Below are 22,685 nucleotides of genomic sequence, written 5' to 3' on the forward strand. Positions count from 1 at the left end.
AGCTGGAGAAACCTGGGGCCAGGGTTAAGCTCTCCTGTACTCTCTCTCTCTCTCTCTAACTCTCTCTCTCTCTCTCTCTAACTCTCTCTCTCTCTAACTCTCTCTCTCTCTCTGCACCCTCTCTCTCTCTCTCTCTCTCTCTCTCTAACGCTGCACTCTCTCTGCACTCTCTCTCTCTATATCTCTCTCTCTCTCTCTCTCTAACTCTCTCTCTGACTCTCTCTAACTCTCTCTCTCTCTGCTGCCGTATCAGCTGGGAAACCACAGAGTGCTGATAAGAAGAGCTGCATTGAGACCAGTGTAAACTCTAGACTGGGATATGGATGGCAGACACAGGAGGCTGTTTATCACAGGCCGAATGAGGACACACACACGTGCACACACACACACACACACACACTGCTCAAGCAGCAGGTCCCACTAACTCAAACTGTGAAAGTGTTCATCTCTGCAGGGAATATGTAAGGAATCCCAGAGTTGGACTTGGATAAAAGGGAGCAGAGTGGTGATTTAGAGGCCTGTGGTGTTGGGAGTCCTGGTGTGATGTATATCTTCATGCTTCCAATGTAAGCCCAACCCCCAGTCAGCAACTTAAACAGCAACACTAACTCCTCTCCACGGAGCTCGGGCCCATTACAGATGGGCCTGAGCTTTGATAAACTTTGATAAGCATGGCCAATGGGGGAGTTTAGGAACAACTATTTACGTAAGGATTGTTGCCTGAAGTTGTAAAGTATGGAGTTGTACTGGAGTCCCACAGGGAATGTGGACTCACCTCTTTGGAGTCCGGGTTGGTATGGTCCAGTCTCAGGGAGTAGAGGACGTCTTTGCCCCCCAGGAACAGACGGTCATGGTACTCGTCCAGAAACACAGCGGTCAGAGAGAGCTGACCGTCATGCCCACTGAAGATAGAGGACCGGTTGGTGGCCACGAGGTCTGTGGAGGGAGGAGAGGAAGGAGGATGGATGGAGGAGAGAGAGGAGAGGAGAGGAGAACAGAGGAAAGCGTGTGAGGATAAACAAAGCCAGCGGAGGACTACGTTAACAAGAATAAAAACGCCAAAATGGAGCGTTACGACACATCTGCTCAATATGCTAAAGAAAAGCTGACATTTGTCTGTGGAATAGAACTAAGGGAGTGAGTGGTTCTGGGTTGGGTTCCCTGCTGAGCCAGAGATCTCCATGTTCGTTCAAATGGATTCAAGGTGCTTCCAGAACAGTAGAGGCCTGGAACTGGAAGGCTTGGCTCTTGGAGAATGACTCAGTGTTCTGTGTTCTGAGATGACAAACAAAGATCAAGGGCGGTTTGGGTGGAGTCACAAATCTGAAATATGTCCCTTATGGTTCTGGTAACATCCACTGCTTCCTTCTACTGTACAATACAGCACATTGTTGCCATTAGAATGTTCCGGGTCTAGTATTTTAGACACTATATAAGTACAGTGTATGTTGATAGGATGTCTTGCCATGGAGATGGCGGTGGGCAGGGGTTAACATGGAACGTGCTGCTCTAAGGTATACAGACACGTCCACTTGTGCACACACACAAACACACACACACACACACATTCTCGCTCTCTATTCACTGGGTCCACTGCTCACTGGCTCTCCTCTAATGTGAAGTCCCAGATCGACCAAACAAATGTGCAGATGTTAAACAGAGAGCGTGGTGGGGAGGCCAAGCATGCTCCTCTAACGTCCTGCTTGTATGCTGTTTTAGTATACATTTAGCATGGCCTAGACATTGGTGGCCTAGACACTGGTGACCTAGACACTGGTAAATGGAAGGTAATAAGAGAAGACAGAAATACTGTAATCGGAAAACAGGATTTGACCTGTGATCCTAAAGTAAGTGTGTGTGTGTGTGTGTGTGTGTGTGTGTGTGTGTGTGTGTGTGTGTGTGTGTGTGTGTGTGTGTGTGTGTGTGTGTGTGTGTGTGTGTGTGTGTGTGTGTGTGTGTGTGTGTGTGTGTGTGTGTGTACTGTGTGTCCTTGTCTCTGTCTGTGGTCTCTGTGTGAGTGTGTGAAGTGTTGCCAGACTGGACTGTACACAACGGGATCTCCCTCTTCCCCTAACCAATCTGGAGTCAGGAGGTGGAACTCCGTGCCTGGAGCCAAAACACTTTGATACTTTTGAAGGGTGTGTGTGTCTATGAGTGTGCAGGAAGGAGAGAAACTACAAGAGAACAAGGGAAACAATGATAGCAACTGGGGGGAAAGAGGACAGAGTGAGAAGAAAGAAAAAAAAAAGAGAGAGAGAGAGTTTGATCTCTAACCGTCAGATCAGAAGTACTGATTAAAAAGGCAGATTAGTACCCACGGTATTATTCAGATCAGGGAGTGTTGTAATTACACTACAGACATCCCTTCACCCTGTCATGTCTACTCTTTAATGTCTCACAGACAGACAGCAGCTCACTGTTGGATCTTCTCTCCAGCTATTCTGGCAACAACATCAAAAATAACAAATTAATCTACAATCAGAGACACACAGTTCAAGATCGGTGTGAGGTGGTGGTTTGTATGTTTTTGGCAGATCAACCCAGTGTGTGTCTCTTGGAGTCCTAAACCCCAGAGCTCTGTAGGGCCCCACTGATGGACACGGTGTCGCTGGGTGCAGAGAGGCCCTTGTTCATCACTCAGCAAACACTCGGAGGAGCGTTGAGTGACAGGGGCTCGTCTCTCAGGGTGTGTGTGTGTGGTGTGTGTGTGTGTGTGTGTGTGTGTGTGTGTGTGTGTGTGTGTGTGTGTGTGTGTGTGTGTGTGTGTGTGTGCGTGTGAGCGTGTCTGTCTGTCTGTCTGTCTGTGTTAGCCCTCCCCATAATTAACTATGGCTAGAGGTGGAGAGCACTATAAACTTTACAGTGTTTTTCCTCTCATATATTTCCTAATTGGGAATAAAACATGATCATGAACCGAGATGAATGAAAAAGCAGAGGTGGCACGAGTCAGACCCAAACCCTTAATTGGGATCCCATGAAACAGTCGCTACAGCAGAGGCCAAACAATAGGGCTGCCTGTTATTACGACCTCATGAAAGTTACATGAAAACTTCTCCAGTTCAAGTAACTAAGCATAATTGTTAACAGAACGCACCCAGGCAGGCGGACATAAGGATGGACGAACAGACAGACAGGAGATCTGACTGACAGAGGCAAAGACATGAGCATGAACAGAGGGGGGACATACATTCCAAACAGACAAGCAAGCACAGTGATAAGTACAGATGAGGGCCATAGGTGACATAAATATGCTGTTGACAGACGGGGTAGTAGAGAGATCCAGGTAGTATGGGTTGAGATTACACAGTATAGGCAGACAGAAACACCCATCAATACTATTCCGTAGCAGATAATGTTACAGACAAGGATACAGTGTCCGAGTCCAACTGAACACGTGCAGGAATGCGGTCTCTGTTTTCATTTAAATATATCAGCGTACACAGAGCCAGCAAACCTGGAGCAGCCTACTTGTACACGAATTCAGGGCGCTCGGCGTTTCCCACTGATCTGTAGGAGCTGACGATCGACTTCAGGCGTCAGTGTGGAGTGACTCAAATCAAATCAGATTTGATTCGTCACATGTCCCGAATACAACTGGTGTAGACTTTTACCGTGAAATGTTAGCTGACAAGCCCTTCCCAACGATGCGAAGTTAAAAAAATATTAACACAAGATGAATAGAATAAAATACACAATGGAGCGATAATATACAGGGAGTACCAGTACCAGAATGTATGTGTGTCTGTGTTGTGTCAGTATGCGTGTGTGTGTGTTATGTTTGTGCATATGTAGTGTGTGTGAGTGAGTGTGCATGTGGACTGTATGGTGAGTGTGCGTAGGGACAGTGCAAGAGACAGTCAGTGCAGATAGTTCAGGTATCATTCATTGAATGTCTAGTAGTTTGGCTATTTATCATTCTTGTGGCTTGGGGGTAGAAGCTGTCTCGTAGCCTGTTGATCCGAGAGTTGATGCTCCGGTACCGTTTGCCAGACAGTAGCAGAGTGAACAGTCTATGGCTTGGGTGGCTGGAGTCTTTGCCAATTTTTTTGACTTTCCTCTGACACTGTCTGATATAGAGGTCCTGGATGGCAGGGAGCTCGACCCCGGTGATGTACTGGGCTGTCTGAGGGGGAAGAGGCGCTGCCGTGTCCTCTTCACGACTATGTGGGAACATGTTCAGTCATTAGTGATGTGGACGCCAAGGAACTTGAAGCTCTCGACCCGCTCCACAACAGCCCCGTCGATGTGGATGGGGGCGGGCTCTCCCCTCTCTCTCCTATAGTCCACGATCAGCTGACGTTGAGGGAGAGGTTGTTGTCCTGGCACCACCAAGTCTCTGACCTCGTTCCTGTAGGCTGACTCATTGCTGTTGGTGATCAGGCCATGCACTGGCGTGTCGTCAGCAAACTTGGTGATGGTCTTGGAGTCATGAGTCAGTCATGGGTGAACAGGGAATACAGGAGGGGACAAAGCACACACCCCTGTGGGGCCCCTGTGTTGAAAGTTAGCACGTAGGAGGTGTTGTTGCCTACCCTCACCACCTGGGGCTGCCCCGTCAGGAGGTCCAGGATCCAGCTACAGAGGGAGGGGTTCAGTCCCAGGATCCCTAGCTTGGTGATAATCTTGGAGGGGACTATGGTGTTGAACGCTGAGCTGTAGTCTATGAACAGCATTCTCACACAGTTATTTCCCCTCTTGTCCAGGTGGGCGAGGGCAGTGTGGAGTGCAATTGAGATTGCATCATCTGTGGATCTGTTGGGGCGGTATGCGAATTGAAGTGATTCTAAGGTGTCTGAGAAGATGGTGTTGATGTGTGTCATGACCAGCCTTTCAAAGCACTTCATAATTACAGATGAGAGTGCTACAGGGCGATAGTAGGCACACACATAGGTTACCAGGTAGGTTACCTTGGAGCTCTTGGGAACAGGGACAATGGTGATCAGCTTGAAACATGTTGGGATTATAGACTGGGACAAGAGAGATTGAAAATGTCCTCGAAGCCACTTGCCAGCTGGTCCGTGCAAGCTTTGAGAACGCACCCTGGTATTCCGTGTGCTTGTTAATATGTTTAAACGTTTTGCTCACATCAACAACGGAGAGCGAGATCACACAGTTATCTGGGGACAAAAACAAGGGCTTTCACACAAGGCACAGTGTGATATTCCTTCGAAGCGAGCATAAAAGGAATTTAGCTCGTTTGGGAGTTCTGCATCGCTGAGCAACTCACAGCTGGGTTTCCCTTTCTAATCCGTTATTGTCTGCAAGCCCGGCCACACATGACGATCTTCGGAGCTGGCGTAATAGGCTTCCACCTTGTAAGTGGTAGCCCAACCTTTAGCCCCGTACGGATATTTCACGTAATCGTTGGCTTTTGGTTTGGATACATCCTTGAAGTCTCTATTGGGGCACCATCATCTATGCACTTATTGATGAAGCCTTTGACTGTTGTGGTAAACTCCTCAATGCTATCAGTTGAACCCCGGGAACATATCCCAGGATCTCGTCTGCTTCATCTGACCACCTCCTTATTGAGCTCATCACTGGTACTTCCTGTTTGAGCGTTTGTTGGTAAACAGGAAGCAGGAGAATTGAGTCTTGGTCAGATTTGCCAAAGGGAGGACGAGCGAGGGCCTTGTATACGTTTCTGGGAGTAGAATAAAAGTGGTCTAGAGTTTCAGAGCCCCTAGAGTCACAGGAAACATGTCGGTAAAAGTGAGGTAGGACGCTTTTAAGCCTCCCCCTGTTAAAGTCTCCGCCCACCAGAAACGCTGCCTCTGGGTGAGCGGTTTCTTATTTGTTCATGGACCCGTACAGTTCGTTGAGTGCCAGAGTAGTGTTGGCTTGTGGAGGGATGTAGACAGCCGTGATAATTACGGATGAGAACTCTCTTGGTAGACAAAAGGGTCTGCAGCTCACCATGAGGTGTCCTATATCAGGTGAGCAAAAGCTTGGGATTTCCTTCACAATTGAAGCAGCACACCAGTTTCCGTTCATGAAAAAAAACACACTCCTCCGTCTTTCGCATTCCCTGAAGCCGCCGCCCATTCCCGCCACTGCCTGGAGAATCCATTGAGAACTGCGTGCGTAGCGTCATCATCCGGCCAAGTTTCAGTAAGACAAATAATATTGCTGCTTTTCAAGTTTCTCTGATGGGAGACTCTTGGACGAAGCTCATCCATCTTATTCTCCAGTGACTGGACATTTTGCCAATAGAACGGAGGGGAGCGCCGTTAGAATTTCTCTTCGCCTCGATCTCACCCAGGACTCCACCTCATCTCCTGCGTTGGAGGCGTCTTGGTGGCCCATGGAACAAAGGAATAGGGAACAGTGTAACAGGGAACAATGGAACAGCTTCCTCCAGAAGTGCTTGGAGGTCATATGTGATAATTGTCTGAACTTTCTGTAAGATAAAAAAGACAAACACGATAAAAAGTCACTAAATACCAAGTCAGGTTGGAACTCGTAAGATGACGCCCTTCTCCGTCGGCGCCATCTAGTTGTGGGTGTTGAAGGCGTGACAGCCGACTATGACGTGACAGTGATCTGTTGCTCTGCTCTCACCTCTATATTTTGACAGAGAGGAATATAGGAGACCTGTCAGTGATGCAGCTCATACTCCATTGCTTTAGCCGCTATCTCCTAGCCCCATGTCCCACAACCCCCCAAACTGAAGATACTATACACAAAAACACACACACATAAACACACGCACACAAATAGACACACAGACAAGCACACACACACTCACACTTGTTAGCACTGTAAGAGTCTGATGCTTTTCCTCTGAAAAGTCAACCTCTGCCACACTCCACGCACACCACACACTTGTTCTATTTTTCTCCTTCCCTCTCTCCAACTTCATCTCCATTCCCTCTATCTTTACCTCTTTAAAAACCTCACCCACAGTAAGATATATGTCAATTCACTTGTAACCCTCTTTACTTACCAACAAAAGAATCCCCAATGCAGAAAAACAACATTGCACGTGTGGAGAAAAACATGCCACCGTTACATGATTGCTCTACACAAACAAAAATCAGGATCTAAGTAGTACACCTGTTCTCCATATGTCCGTTCTTGATTATCACAGCCATTTTGCCTTAAACTCAACTCAACAAAACTAAAACCAACTACGCTCCTACATAGAGTTTTTAACCAAGTATCCACTCTATCCTCCGACTGTGGTGACCCGCAGACACAAATAAACAGAGAGAGAAAGGGGTCACTCTTTGTGGGTCTGGGGCTTTGGGAACCAAACACAGCGGCTGGAGGCTGGAGAGAGGGGAGGGGAGGAGGAGGTCAGGGAGGGTCGGGGTCTGTGGAGGGTTCTTGCCCTTCTCTTTTCTCCTCCTCTCCCCTCCTCTTAAGTCTTCTTGTGTGTTTGTCCTGTGGATTAAGAGTGTAAACATCTCGTCTGAGTTCTTCCTCCGGTCGCGCTATACTGGCACCCCACAGGCTAATGCCCCATAATAGGTTTGTGTGTGTGTGTGTGTGTGTGTGTGTGTGTGTGTGTGTGTGTGTGTGTGTGTGTGTGTGTGTGTGTGTGTGTGTGTGTGTGTGTGTGTGTGTGTGTGTGTGTGTGTGTGTGTGTGTGTGCGTGTGCGTGCGTGCGTGCGTGTGTGTGCCTGTATGTCCAGCTCCCTGTCTGGATGGTCCTCAGAGCTGACACCTGAACCCCGGGATAATATTGACCCTGTAGGAGAGTATACGACACTCCGACAACCCAGATCAACCCAGACTAACCCAGACTAACCCAGACCACCCTAGACTAACCCAGACCAACCCAGACCAACTAAGACCAACCCAGACCAACCTAGACTAACCAAGACCAACCAAGACCAACCCAGACCAACCTAGACTAACCAAGACCAGCCCAGACTAATCCAGACCAACCCAGACCAACCCAGACAACTGAGACTAACCCAGACAAACCTAGACTAACCAAGACCAACCAAGACTAACCAAGACTAACCCAGACCAATCAAGACCAACCCAGACCAACCCAGATCACCCGAGACTAACTGAGAACAACCCAGACCAACCCAGACCAACTCAGACACAACCCAGACCAATCCAGACCAACCCAGATCAACCCAGACTGACCCAGACCAACACTGACTAACCCAGACAACCCAGATCAACATAGACTAACCAAGACCAACCCAGACAACTCAGACTAACCCAGACCAACTAACCCAGACCAACTCAGACCAACCCAGACTATCTGTATGTGTGCCAACCACACCCCCATTGACCCAGACAACGCTACCTTAGTGGTACACAGTGCCACCAGCCACAAGAGCTTTGATCGGTAATGAATAAAACCTCTAACCAACTCCAGGACTGGGACAACAACTACCAAAATCATCAACGTGCAATATTCCACATTCTCGGTCTTGTAACCATAACATCCAATCACACACACAGTATTATCTTACTGCGACATTGCATTCAATACAGATCCTCTGAAAACCTTAGCCACATAGCTTAAAGTCCAACATTTCCATCCTCCATCCATCATCCACACAGCTGTGTATGTGAAGATATTTTCTGAGGGATGGATTTTGTCTTAAAAAGAACCCCAATCTAGCTGTATTATTTCAGTGTTTAGACAGAAAAACAACGATTGGAAGAGCGTGAGAAGGAGAGACTAAGGTGAAGAGAGCGAGAGAGAAAGAAAGGGACAGAGAGAGGAGGATGGGGAATATGAGGGAGCACTCAAGGCTCTCGTATTTGATTGTCTCTTCTACAAGGAACAAATTGAGGTTTAGTCGTTAGTGTGTTTAGGAGTGGCTGGAGGAGTTATTCTGAGCTCAGGGCGAGGGATGAGGGGTTGAGGGGTGAGGGGAGGAGGAGGGGGGCACATCTGAGGCCCGTTAGACCCCAAAGGCCACACCATGCACCCTTCACTCTCTCTCTCTTCTCTCCTTCACTCGTTCTTCATGGTACAGTTCAAATCCCTTCTCTCTCCTTGTCTCAATCTCACACCTGTCATCGCCACATCTCTCCCACACCTCTCTCCCCCTATCTCCTCCATCTGACAAGTTTTTTCACATGCAAAAGGCAGATAGACACACACACACCTTCGCTGTCTCCACACACCTGGCGGTTAGTACACACACACACCACAGATAACACACACATAGGACGACACACACACACACATAGAGAGAGAGAGAGAGAGAGAGAGAGAGAGAGAGTCATTCATTGCACCCTTTAAAAGACTCCCCAGGCCAGTGTTCCTTGTATTAGCGCTGCTGTATATTATTGCTGTGCGCCAAGAATGCTGGGAATCTGAGTCTACACACAAGTCAGCCATCTTACCTCCTCCTCCATCTTCTCCCACTCCCTCCCCATATCCTCCACTGTCCAGACTACTCACCCCCTCCTTTTTGGCCGGACCCACAAGGAATGGACCCACTTGGCAGGACTACCACCATTATCCGTGTCAACCTGCCCCATAACAGATGCCTGTGACACAGGAAAGCCCTGTGTTTCCTGTCCACGCGTCCCCCGCCATCTCCGGGCCTGTCATATATAACTCACCGTAGAATCATACACACACACGTAAGCACACACGCACACACACACACACACACACACACACACACACACACACACACACACACACACACACACACACACACATACACACACACACACACACACACACACACACACACACACACACACACCTTCAAAGAACAGCCTGTGCCATATTTCATCCCCTTAGCTGCTCTTTCCTAGATTATACACTGTGTATGGGGACTGGGGATCTGAATGGGGTCTATAAAGGGGTCTTTGTGTCTATGGGACAGAAGTCAGGTGTTTGTCTTGGCTGGGGACACACACCACTCTGGGTTACTCTGCCCACTGGTGGTGGCCTGGCTTTAACGTCGTCCTCCCCCACGGCATTACATGGAGTAACTCCACGCGGCTTGTGTGTGAGTGCGTGCTTGTTCGTCTGTTTGACAGAGACCGTTGCATTGGGCCGATCCTCTGCTCCTAAGCTCGTTTTTATTTTTTATTTTTTTTTGCTTCTTAAAATAAACACGCTAGTCATTCTATGTCTATGACCACACATGATGAATGTTTAACCTCTGCGTTGTAAACGTCCTCGGTGGAGACAGAAGTCGGCCCTGCGGGCCCTGAGGTTAGCACTGATAAAGTCCATTCTTCAAACCACTGCCAGGGCTCTGTCAGAATGGATCCACTGGCACGCACACACAGGCGCACACAAACACACACGCGCGCGCGCGCACACAGGGGCGCACGCGCGCGCAGACACACACACACACACACACACATCCTGGAACCTCTCTCTTATCAGCCTATCTGAGCAGAGTCATACAATTACCCCACAGAGTCAACCAACAGGCCGGTGGAGAGAAGGGAGAGAGGGGCGGAGAGGGTGACCTCAGCATCCCGGACTCCAATCAACCCCCTTATCAAAAGGACGGCCAATTCACTGTAAACTTTCACAGTGGATTGAGGTTTCGCCCCCAAACCCAGTCCAAACCCTGCTGGCTCACACGCAGTGCTCATAAAATACCCTAAACCAGGCATTATGGGGGAATTGGGGCTGAAGTGTAAACGGCTAGTAGGGAGGGCCGTGAAATGGGACAGGGATTTGATGATACGTCCCAACGAAGTGGTCGATCGTCTGTTAAGCGTTCTAGTGCTTCCCAACAGGGTGCGTCAGAATAACCAGAACCAGGCCACTTCTGGAGGGTCTAGTGGGGTCCTGGAAGGCCCAGTCCAATCTAGGCCTCCCAGACCCAGCGGAGAAAGTCTCCCTCCTCCTCTCTATGTAATGAAGAAATTACCCTCGTCAACTGTAGCAGGCAGGCAGTCTCCCTGGTCAATACCAGCTGGCTCCCTCTATCAGCGGCAGGCAGGCAGCGCCCAATGTTGAAGCACTCTCTTAATTAACAAATGCATATACACACACACTCATCTAGGAATGGACACACAAGTGTCCACACACACACCGTCTGTATGGAGCCTTGGCTCAGGTGTCAGTTAACTGCAGCCTATACAATCGCCAGGAGCGTTGAGGTAATGGGCGCAGTGTGTGTGTGTGTGTGTGTGCGTGTGTGTGTGTGCGTGTGCGTGTGTGTGTGTGCGTGCGTGTGCGTGTGCGTGTGTGTGTGTGCATGCATGCGTGCGTCTGTGTGGATGTGCGTGTGTTCCCTGTAATAATTATAGAATGTGCAGCGGGTGATGTTGCTCTTGGCACTTCCTGTCAGCAGCTCCTGGGTGGAACTAATTGATTGCGGAGGCAGTGCAGCTGACAGCGGGGGGGGTTGTTCATAGCAGCTGACATCACTGTGAGCGACACGGACTGTCTGCGCTGTGAACACTCTCAGAGGGAGTTCCCATCACCCCAGGCTTTCTCCTGCTCACCTTCATCTGGCCCACAGCCAGAATCACCCGCGGTGGATCTCTCGTGCAATAACACGGGTAGACACCCGGATACACCCACGTTACGCTAACCCACTCACACACACACATGCAAACAACATTCTGACACCATCTCAAGTCCATTCTTTATTCCAACACTCATCATGACCTCCACACGTAGCCTCTCACACAGACCAACCCAGGGAGAACGCAGGGCCTTCCTTCCACCAAATCCTCTGTTGTCTCATTTGCCAAAAGGGAAGAAGAACGTTCTCCGCTTCCTGTGTTCACTGCGCTGGACGTCAGCCAAATAGGAGAAATCAGAGTCAGAGGACAACGGTAGATGTGACGTCCAATCAGTGTGATTACAGTATTATTGTGGGGGAAGGGGAGGGCAAAGACCTGTGTTTACGTACACCCCCTAGCATTTAGACATTCCTGTCAATACTACCACCCCTAGTTTCCGAGCCCCATGGGACCCGTAGGACCACAGGCCCTGCAGCCCCAGTTGAAACTGTAGCCCCGCTCACTAACTCTCTCACCGGGCCAGCTTGCACCCAGCAGGCAGCAAGGGCCAACCCCAGCAGCAGTCAGAAAAAATATACAAACCCTGCTAACCCCTAGTAGAGTAGCTATGAGAGCCCGTATTGCTTTAGGTATAGCTTTTCATACCCTAACATAAATACTCCTCCCTCTCCCTCGAATCATGGGTCTTTTTCTCTCTCTTTCTTTCCTTGCCTGTGCTATGGGCCAAGCAGGACCACAGTTCTCTCTCTCTCTCTCCCGCTCTCTCTCGTTCCCTCCCTCTCCCTCGTTCTGTCTATCTCTCTCTCGCTTTCTCTCGTTCTCCAGTGAACTGCACAGCAGAGGTCTGAGCTGTTTACCCAACCCAAGGGGAGGGAGAGCCTTTTATGAAGAAAGAAAGAAAGAGCCCACTTCAAACCCCTGGCATCCATCTTTAAGATGGCACAGCAACTCCCGGCACGGCTGTCCCCGTTATGAAATGAAACCACTTGAAGACAAAAGGACGTAGAAGGTTTGGAGAGGTGGATGACAGGGGGATGGGGTGGGATTGTGGGAACGGATCAGATAAATAGATTTAACCCCCTGGACTGCAGCCATTTGTGTAATTTGTTCCACGCATGGACAGCGTTGTCATTTCTCCGGACACTGGGGTTTATATTGGCTAGCTCTTCCCACAATACACTGTCAAGGGCTCACTTAGACACGCTGGTCAGACAGAACTGAGCCCTGGAGATGAAAACACAAATACACTTAACAAGGGTGACGTATTTATACTCACATATAGAATAGAATAGAATACAACTTTATTGTCCATCCAGGATGGAAATGTTTCTTTATACACACACAATCAAATACACAGACCCACAGAGACTGTATAATGTGTATATAGAGAAACAGACTACAGACTTGCATAGACACTCTCTCTCTCTCTCTCTCGGACTAACACACACACACACACACACACACACACACACACACACACACACACACACACACACACACACACACACACACACACACATTGCTAGCCCTCTTGTGGACAGGGGAGAACTAATCTACATGACAGATGATCAATGACACTTTGTTAGGCCTCGAACCCTCAACCCTGCCTGCTGAAAGGGACTCTGTGTCTCACCCTCAGGTGCTCAACTCTGAGCCATTCCTTCCCTTCCCCTTTCATCCCTCTATCTTTCCCCTGCTCTCCCCTCCCTTTCATCCCTCTATCTTCCCCTGCTCTCCCCTCCCTTTCATCCCTATATCTTCCCCTGCTCTCCCCTCCCTTTCATCCCTCTATCTTCCCCTGCTCTCCCCTCCCTTTCATCCCTCTATCTTCCCCTGCTCTCCCCTCCCTTTCATCCCTCTATCTTCCCCTGCTCTCCCCTCCCTTTCATCCCTCATCTTCCTCTGCTCTTCCCCTTTCATCCCTCTATCTTCCCCTCCCCCCCTTTCATCCCTCTATCTTCCCCTGCTCTCCCCCCCTTTCATCCCTCTATCTTCCCCTGCTCTCCCCTCCCTTTCATCCCTCTATCTTCCCCTGCTCTCCCCTCCCTTTCATCCCTCTATCTTCCCCTGCTCTCCCTCCCTTTCATCCCTCTATCTTCCCCTGCTCTCCCCTCCCTTTCATCCCTCTATCTTCCCCTTTCCCCCTTTCATCCCTCTATCTTTCCCCTGCTCTCCCCTCCCTTTCATCCCTCTATCTTCCCCTGCTCTCCCTCCCTTTCATCCCTCTATCTTTCCCCTGCTCTCCCCTCCCTTCCATCCCTCTATCTTTCCCCTGCTCTCCCCTCCCTTTCATCCCTCTATCTTTCCCCTGCTCTCCCCTCCCTTTCATCCCTCTATCTTCCCATCCCCTCCCTTTCATCCCTCTATCTTTCCCCTGCTCTCCCCTCCCTTTCACCCCTCTATCTTTCCCCTGCTCCCCCCTTTCATCCCTCTTTCCCCTGCTCGCCCCTCCCTTTCATCCCTCTATCTTTCCCCTGCTCTCCCCTCCCTTTCATCCCTCTATCTTTCCCCTGCTCTCCCTCCCTTTCATCCCTCTCTTTCCCCTGCTCTCCCCTCCCTTTCATCCCTCTATCTTTCCCCTGCTCTCTCCTCCCTTTCATCCCTCTATCTTTCCCCTGCTCTCCCCTCCCTTTCATCCCTCTATCTTTCCCCTGCTCTCCCCTCTCTTTCATCCCTCTATCATTCCCCTGCTCTCCCCCCTTTCATCCCTCTATCTTCCCCTGCTCTCCCCTCCCTTTCATCCCTCTATCTTCCCCTGCTCTCCCCTCCCTTTCATCCCTCTATCTTCCCCTGCTCTCCCCTCCCTTTCATCCCTCTATCTTCCCCTGCTCTCCCCTCCCTTTCATCCCTCTATCTTCCCCTGCTCTCCCCTCCCTTTCATCCCTCTATCTTCCCCTGCTCTCCCCTCCCTTTCATCCCTCTATCTTTCCCCTGCTCTCCCCTCCCTTTCATCCATCTATCTTCCCCTGCTCTCCCCTCCCTTTCATCCCTCTATCTTTCCCCTGCTCTCCCCTCCCTTCCATCCCTCTATCTTTCCCCTGCTCTCCCTCCCTTTCATCCCTCTATCTTTCCCCTGCTCTCCCCTCCCTTTCATCCCTCTATCTTCCCATCCCCTCCCTTTCATCCCTCTATCTTTCCCCTGCTCTCCCCTCCCTTTCATCCCTCTATCTTTCCCCTGCTCTCCCCTCCCTTTCACCCCTCTATCTTTCCCCTGCTCCCCCCTTTCATCCCTCTTTCCCCTGCTCGCCCCTCCCTTTCATCCCTCTATCTTTCCCCTGCTCTCCCCTCCCTTTCATCCCTCTATCTTTCCCCTGCTCTCCCTCTCTTTCATCCCTCTATCATTCCCCTGCTCTCCCCTCCCTTTCATCCCTCTATCATTCCCCTGCTCTCCCCTCCCTTTCATCCCTCTATCTTTCCCCTGCTCTCCCCTCCCTTTCATCCCTCTTTCCCCTGCTCTCCCCTCCCTTTCATCCCTCTATCTTCCCATCCTCTCCCTTTCATCCCTCTATCTTTCCACTGCTCTCCCCTCCCTTTCATCCCTCTATCTTCCCATCCTCTCCCTTTCATCCCTCTATCTTTCCCCTGCTCTCCCCTCCCTTTCATCCCTCTATCTTTCTCCTGCTCTCCCCTCCCTTTCATCCCTCTATCTTTCCCCTGCTCTCCCCTCCCTTTCATCCCTCTATCTTTCCCCTGCACTACCCTCCCTTTCATCCCTCTATCATTCCCCTGCTCTCCCCTCCCTTTCATCTCTCTATCTTTCCCCTGCTCTCTCCTCCCTTTCATCCCTCTCTTTCCCCTGCTCTCCCCTCCCTTTCATCCCTCTATCTTCCCATACTCTCCCTTTCATCCCTCTATCTTTCCCCTGCTCTCCCCTCCCTTTCATCCCTCTATCTTCCCATCCTCTCCCTTTCATCCCTCTATCTTTCCCCTGCTCTCCCCTCCCTTTCATCCCTCTATCTTCCCATCCTCTCCCTTTCATCCCTCTATCTTTCCCCTGCTCTCCCCTCCCTTTCATCCCTCTATCTTCCCATCCTCTCACTTTCATCCCTCTATCTTTCCCCTGCTCTCCCTCCCTTTCATCCCTCTATTTTCCCATCCTCTCCCTTTCATCCCTCTATCTTCCCCTGCTCTCCTCTCCCTTTCATCCCTCTATCTTCCCATCCTCTCCCTTTCATCCCTCTATCTTTCCCCTGCTCTCCCCTCCCTTTCATCCCTCTATCTTTCCCCTGCTCTCCCCTCCCTTTCATCCTCTCACCTCTGTTCCGCCGTTACCTCCTTACATCCCCCTTCCGTCGTTATTTCACCGTCCCCTCCATTCATGCCTCCACCAATCCCTCTCTTTGCTCTAACAGGCCCTTAACACACACTCGTCCTATAGAGTCAGGCCTGCCACACTGATCCTGCTGCTCTCAATGCTTACTGCTCTAGCTTGTGTCATGCTGCGGCTCAGCTGGACTCTAATGGCTCCCCAGACAATGATCTACAGAGAGGTTAAAGAAACAGACCAATGGATTAATCACTGCGTGTGCGTGCATGCATGTGTGTGTGTGTGTGTGTGTGTGTGTGTGTGTGTGTGTGTGTGTGTGTGCGTGTGTGTGTTGTGTGTGTCAAAGCGATATGAACCAGATGGACATGACTCCAAACAGAATGGCCGAAGGCATGGTGACTTGGACAGACAAACACAGTACAGTAACGGTACCTTATCAGAACCACATCTGAACACCAAATCGGAACGCATCTCAACATCAGATTACTCTCCACTTAATACGGTGCATGGCTGTCATGGACGGAAAGCCCAGACCCCTACCAGATGTGGCACTGTGGGGAGACGGGGAGAGGAAGGCGTGTTGCCAGGCCTTATTACCTAATTGGAGGCAGTGGATAGCTCCCAGTTATAGCCAACGCTACAGACACAATGATGCATTGTTCAGGCCTCCCCTGACTGAGCTCCATCCATGGCTGTGTAATCCATTACTCCACAGTCACACTGACCTGCCCTGACTAGGAGTAGGAGCTACTGGGGCGGGGGGCTGGGCTTGTCTGAAGAGTGGTTGCATCTAGGTGGGTATGGTTTATAGCCCCACCTGTTTTCACTTTGACTTGATGGGGCATTAAAAAGAATGAAGATCTGCCCTGCCAATAAATCATTTCTTCTCAACTTCACCTCAATCTAATTTCCTTTATGGTCATGAAGAAGCACACATCAGGTTCGCCAGAGTCCAGAGAGCGCCCATAGGTCTGACAAGTGGAACTAACAATAAGTCCCTTTCTCTACATCTTCTTAGACTCTTCTGTTCTCTCTTTCATTTCCCCAGCCTCCCCCTCTTCTCTCTCACACCTCTCGTGGGTTCCTCTCCCTCTCTCCTCTCCTCCGTCTCACGGCAGAATCCAACCTTTGTCCATAAATTCAACATTTCGACGGTTAAGTTCAGGCACTAATTCTGAATGGTTAAGTTAAGGGTGAAGGTTTGGGATAGGTTTAAAACAAAAGAAACCTCCATGGTTAAGTTTAGGCATTAAGGAGGCAGACACTTCAGCAAGGCTCAGACACCAGACACACACGTGTGTGAGAACGCCACAGAGTGTGATAACAGCAGAGATGACAGCTCTGAGGTGTCGGGCGTCGGCAACTAGCTACAGTGCATTCTGAAAGTATTCAAACCCCTTGACTTTTTCCACATTTTGTTGCGTTACAGCCTTATTCTAAAATGGATTCAATTGTTTTTTCCCCCCTCATCAATCTACACACAATACCCCATAATGACAAAGCAAAAACAGGTTATCAAATTTTTTAAACTGAAATATACCATTTACATAAGTATTCAGACTCTTTACTTTTGGCAGCGATTACAGCCTGGAGTCTTCCTGGGTATGATGCTTGGCACACCTGTATTTGGGGAGGTTCTCTCATTCTTCTCTGCAGATCCTCTCAAGCTCTGTCAGGATGGATGGGGAACGTCGCTGCACAGCTATTTTCAGGTCTCTCCAGAGATTTTCGAAGGGGTTCAAGTCTGGGCTCTGGTTGTGCCACTCAAGGACATTCAGAGACTTGTCCCGAAGCCACTCCTGCATTGTATTGGCTGTGTGCTTAGGGTCATTGTCCTGTTGGAAGGTGAACCTTCGCCCCAGTTTGAGGTCCTGTGAGCTCTGGAGCAGGTTTTCATCAAGGATCTCTCTGTACTTTGCTCCATTCATCTTTCCCTCGATCCTGACTAGTCTCCCAGTCTCTGATGCTGAAAAACATCCCCAGAGCATGATGCTGTCACCACCATGCTTCACCATAGGGATGGTGCCTGGTTTCCCACAGACATGACGCTTGGCATTCAGGCCAAAGAGTTCAGTCTTGCATTCATCAGACCAGAGAATCTTGTTTCTCATGGTCTGAGAGTCCTTTAGGTGCATTTTGGCAAGCTAAAAGCAGGCCGTCATGTGTCTTTTACTGAGGAGTGTATTCCATCTGGCCACTCTATCATAAAAACCTGATTGGTGGAGTGCTGCAGAGATGGTTGTCCTTCTGGAAGGTTCTCCCATCTCCACAGAGGATCTCTGGAGCTCTGTCAAAGTGACCATCAGGTTCTTGGTCACCTCCCTCACCAAGGCCCTTCTCCACTGATTGCTCAGTTTGGCCAGGCTGCTAGCTCTTCCAAACCTCTTCCATTTAAGAATGATGGCTGCCTTTGTGTTTCTGGTGGACCTTCAATGCTGCAGACATTTTTTGGTACCCTTCCCCAGATCTGTGCCTCGACACAGTCCTGTCTCGGAGCTCTACGGACAATTTCTTCTACCGCATGGCTTGGTTTTTGCTCTGACATGTACTGTCAACAAACAACCTTATATAGACAGGTATGTGCCTTTCCTAATCATGTCCAAATCACCACAGGTGGACTCCAATGAAGTTGTAGAAACATCTCAAGGATGATCAATTGAAACTATGATGCACCTGAGCTGAATTTCGAGTCTCATAGCAAAGGCTGTAATGTAACAAAATTTGGAAAAGGGGAAGGGGCCTGAATACTTTCCGAATGCACTGTACCTGCCACTGTCACCATCCCTGTATTGTAGCAGCAAGGCGGCCATCTTGTTTTTGGATATACTGGAACAGACAGATATTACTGACAATCATTCTTGAACAATCCACCACTCAATGGTAGATAATCTAGAACATCTCCTCAGACTTTCTTGAGCTTTTGATTTCCTAAACTAATTCCATAACAACTGGAGTTGAGCTGAGGGGCAATGCCAGCCGGAGCTACAGTCCAACCCAATTCTGTCAATCCGTGTCATAGAACCAAAAGTTCACTCCGTATTTCAAACTCTCGCTCCAATTTCTCAGCGCTGTACAGTATACAGTTCTTTGGTGCGATGAGCCAACTGGCCCAGTTTCTGAGAATCTTTTTTTCTTCCAGAAGCCTGGGAGCACTTAAGGAAGGAGAGAGAGAGAGTGAGAGCGAGAGAGAACGAGAGAGAGAGAGAGAGAGAGAGAGAGACTTCTAAATCCCCCTGGAACAACATCTGGGCAACACTGTAAAAACAAACTCCTTCATTCATGTCAACTAAAACAAGCAGCTCCTCCATCTGCAGCACTTTCAAAATGGGTGATGATGAGGAGCAGTGTGTTTGTCTGTGTTCTTGTTTTCGTGTACATGCGAGCAAGAGAGAGAGGTCTGTCTGTGTGTGTGTGTGTGTGTGTGTGTGTGTGGGTGTGTGTGTGTGTGTGTGTGCATGTGTGTGTGTGTGTGTGTGTGTGTGTGTGTGTGTGTGTGTGTGTGCGTGTGTGTGTGTGTTTGTGAGTAGTGTGTCCACTGCCCGGGCATATTTATCCTCCTGAGGTCTGCATATGATTGATGGGGAGGGGGAGGAAGGGGACATGGTGGGAGGTGAGGAGACAGAGGGACTGTGGGGGGCTCCATCTACAAACGCTCAGCTGCAACGCACAGAACAGACCTGGGGCTACGATGACACCCCCTGAGAACCCCCGTAAACACCCGGCCCCCGACCCGGAGCCCCAGAAACACTTTACGAGCCCACTGCCAAGGGGTTTAGGGGCTGTTCCCCACTTCCCATCACAAACCCAGTCTGATCTCTCACCAACCATCTTTCCAGTCTGACACACAGAGCAGGAGGCAGGAAGCAAGAGGCAGGAGCACCACCATATCTGGGATCAACCAATACCGCCGGGAGAATAGAACGAGAGGGAGCCGAAGGGAGGGGAACGGGGGAGAGGGACTCTGATCAGAGGAACCGATTGGAGGATTAACTAACTGATGATAATCTTTGAGTGAAGCAGTGGAAGGGTTGGGATGGAGGGATGGAGGGGTGGAGGGATGGAGGGGTGGAGGGATGGAGGGATGGAGGGGTGGAGGGGTGGAGGGATGGAGGGGTGGAGGGATGGAGGGGTGGAGGGGTAGAGGGGTGGAGGGATGGAGGGGTGGAGGGATGGAGGGGTGGAGGGGTAGAGGGGTGGAGGGGTGTAACAGATGGAGGGCAGAAATGGTAGTGGTGATTTAGAGGAAGTAGGGCTGCTCGGTGCACCTTCCTGCTTTAACTCCTACTAGTTGATTAGATGAGAAAATTACAATGTTTCCTGTTTCTAAATGACCTGTAAAGCCCCAGGGAAAGGATGATGCCTCGGGGTATATAGTTGGTCTGAACAGGGGAAACTAATTGAACTCTATGGTCAAGATGTCAATACCAGGGAAATTTACAAGCCAGTTCGATGTGCCATTTTTCCTGCAACAGGATATGGAGAAAAAAAATGGAGTGATTCTTTTCTAATGAAAACATCGACTCCAACAGGAGGAAATCCTTTTTTGATTTTTAACCACTAATAATTGCAGACTCACTTGGACTGGGGAAGGGCCATGTTTGTGAACACTGACCAGGGAATTCCAACACTCTGGTCCAGCCAAGCCAAGCACCTCTCCATACAGGCAGCCTGAGTCATGAGGATACTCTAGGTAGGCTACCAGACATTCAAGGCATTTAGGACCGTAATCCGACACGGTTCCAAATGTCTAACATTGTGAGGCTGATCAAGGACCACCGTTCTCCCGCTGTAAACCACGAGCCGCAGAAAAAGCGGCAGTTGAATGAAAGTGGTTGTCAGACAATAAATGACTCATCTTTGTATTTTTACTCGCTGAGTGTGCAGAGACAGAGCCTACCGGTTTGCGTGTTGAACAGCCGTGCACCGCGCGCTCTATAAAACGTAATTGCCTTGGCAGTAATTGAATACACTTCTCGGGCGCCACGGTGTGCCCGAAGGCGAAGAGGTGAAAACACACCAAACGCCCTTCAGGGCCAAAGGTAGGCGATCTATCAAAGTTACGTTAAAACCAACAAACTAAGTAGCCCACAATCAACCATATTTACACAATAATTTCCCAACTTGACAAGACCCTCCAAGACGCCAGAGCAACTGAAATATTTAACTCACCCAAATTATATCAAGCATAGGCCTGTGCGATAAAAGCGTGTTGCAAATCAAATACTATTGTAAGGGTGTACATGACATGCAGACACAATGGGATAAAAGCAATTAAATGTATTCGTGTTTATGAAATGACATGATATATATTACTGAGTTACATTTAATCGAAATATTATTTGGGGGAAAAATGAGTTTCTTGGATTTATAGGCCTTAAACATGCGTCATGTTTTTCGTTCATATGAACAAATGTAGCCTAATGTTCAGGTCAACAGGACATTAGTCCATGTGTATTTCAGAACATTGTTAAAAAAAATGTTGTAGGCCTATTACTAATACAACGTTATTATATAGGTCTATAATAGCTACACATTTACTTTCGGAGGGTTTCCGAAAAAATCAGAGATCTCTCATTCGCAGTGTTGCCCACAATTAATGGCGCTTGAATCTGCACTGTGGGGAGCACTCACACCTGTGTTGTGTACACATACACGCGCGCGCGCACACACACACACACACACACACACCAACACACTTAAAATGAGTGCTTACCCGGGAGTGGGTACGGTCATAATGAATAAAAATCAGTAGGCTATATTCCACATACACGCCATGGAGAAAGTAGCCTAATGAACCTAATGAACTTAATCAAATAATGTTACGGAACATGTTCAAACATCTTGTGCACACTCTGTCAAAACGCATTTTCAAACGACGACACATAGTTGAATTAAGATGAGGAGTCAAACACATCACTTAATTATTCCCCATCATTTCCCTCCCGAGAGGGTTTGAAGAACTTTACAAATAAATCAACATTTGAAAATGTTACAAAATAAATCAAAATAGCCTAGTCCTACTGACCAGAAAACACACGTGATCAAATGCATTTATTTCGTATTTTACCTTTGTATGAAAGTCTGAGTCGTGGTACGTTCGTCTTGGTAGCTGAGACAGTTGTTAGAAGTAGAGCCACCAGAGTCACCCTGTGGCAGAAAGTTGATAATTCCTTCATGGTTCCTTGGAAATGTCCTTTTGAATTGTCGATAGATCTTTGAGTTTTTAGAAATCATGCAATTCACCTCTGTAACAAATGAATATTTCTATTCTAAATGATTGTATCACTGTATTTAAAAAAAAAAGTGATTAAACTAAATTGTCATTAACGTGAAGGACTCGGTCAATCCTGTATCTGAACTCCGTGCGTAATGGTCTCAGATATTAATGGTCTCAACACGCGTTTCCCTCTGAACAGCCTTTGCTCCAGCCCCGGAGTTTTTTTTCCTTCTCAGATGTCCGAAGGAGTCCGTTTTTAGACAGGGCTTGGGATAGACCGGATAGACTCACCCCGCCTTTCTCTGGAGGTGCAAGAGAGCCGCGCAGCAGCCCAGTGAAGGGAACCGTTCCAACCAAGCGATCCACCTCTCACCAGACACGCTCTCAACTGAAAATGCTCCGGAGTCCTCTGTAGGTGATAAATAAATAGGTTCAATTCTTTTAATAGTCGATTGAGATGTAATTGAATGTTGCTTAATAAAGGCTATGTCTGATTAAGTATTTGAACCTGAAATGGAGTGAAATTAATAGTCTAATGTATCATGGTCTGTGCGCAAAAATAATGTGGCATTACTGGGTCTGTCCGCATCATGGGCGACCTGCACCTTGAGAGCTATTGTAACGTGTGCAGTGCTTTAATTAAATTGGGGGGTACTCCTCCACTCTCCAAATGAGCAGGGGTCTCTGAGGGGTTATAGCTAAGCATTCAAGGTGTCAGGGCAATGAAAATCCACTGCCTTTGGTGAAACTGGTTTCTACCAGAAAAGAGGT

At 48.9% G+C, this 22,685-nt stretch overlaps 1 protein-coding gene across 1 annotated transcript in view; it reads right to left on the minus strand.

The window, feature by feature from the left end:
- Positions 1–22,283, minus strand: part of LOC112215839 (semaphorin-3G-like) — a 60,759-nt gene extending 38,476 nt beyond the window's left edge. The window contains exons 1-2 of the mRNA XM_042299290.1: positions 21,765–22,283; positions 776–936 (exon numbers count right to left, since the gene is read on the minus strand). Of these exons, the coding sequence (XP_042155224.1) occupies positions 776–936; positions 21,765–21,873 (270 nt within the window). The 5' untranslated portion in view covers positions 21,874–22,283. The remainder of the gene's footprint in view (positions 1–775; positions 937–21,764) is intronic.
- Between the last annotated feature and the right edge of the window lie 402 nt (positions 22,284–22,685).

The sequence above is a fragment of the Oncorhynchus tshawytscha genome, linkage group LG16 (assembly GCF_018296145.1).
Source record: "Oncorhynchus tshawytscha isolate Ot180627B linkage group LG16, Otsh_v2.0, whole genome shotgun sequence".
Lineage (NCBI taxonomy): Eukaryota > Metazoa > Chordata > Actinopteri > Salmoniformes > Salmonidae > Oncorhynchus > Oncorhynchus tshawytscha.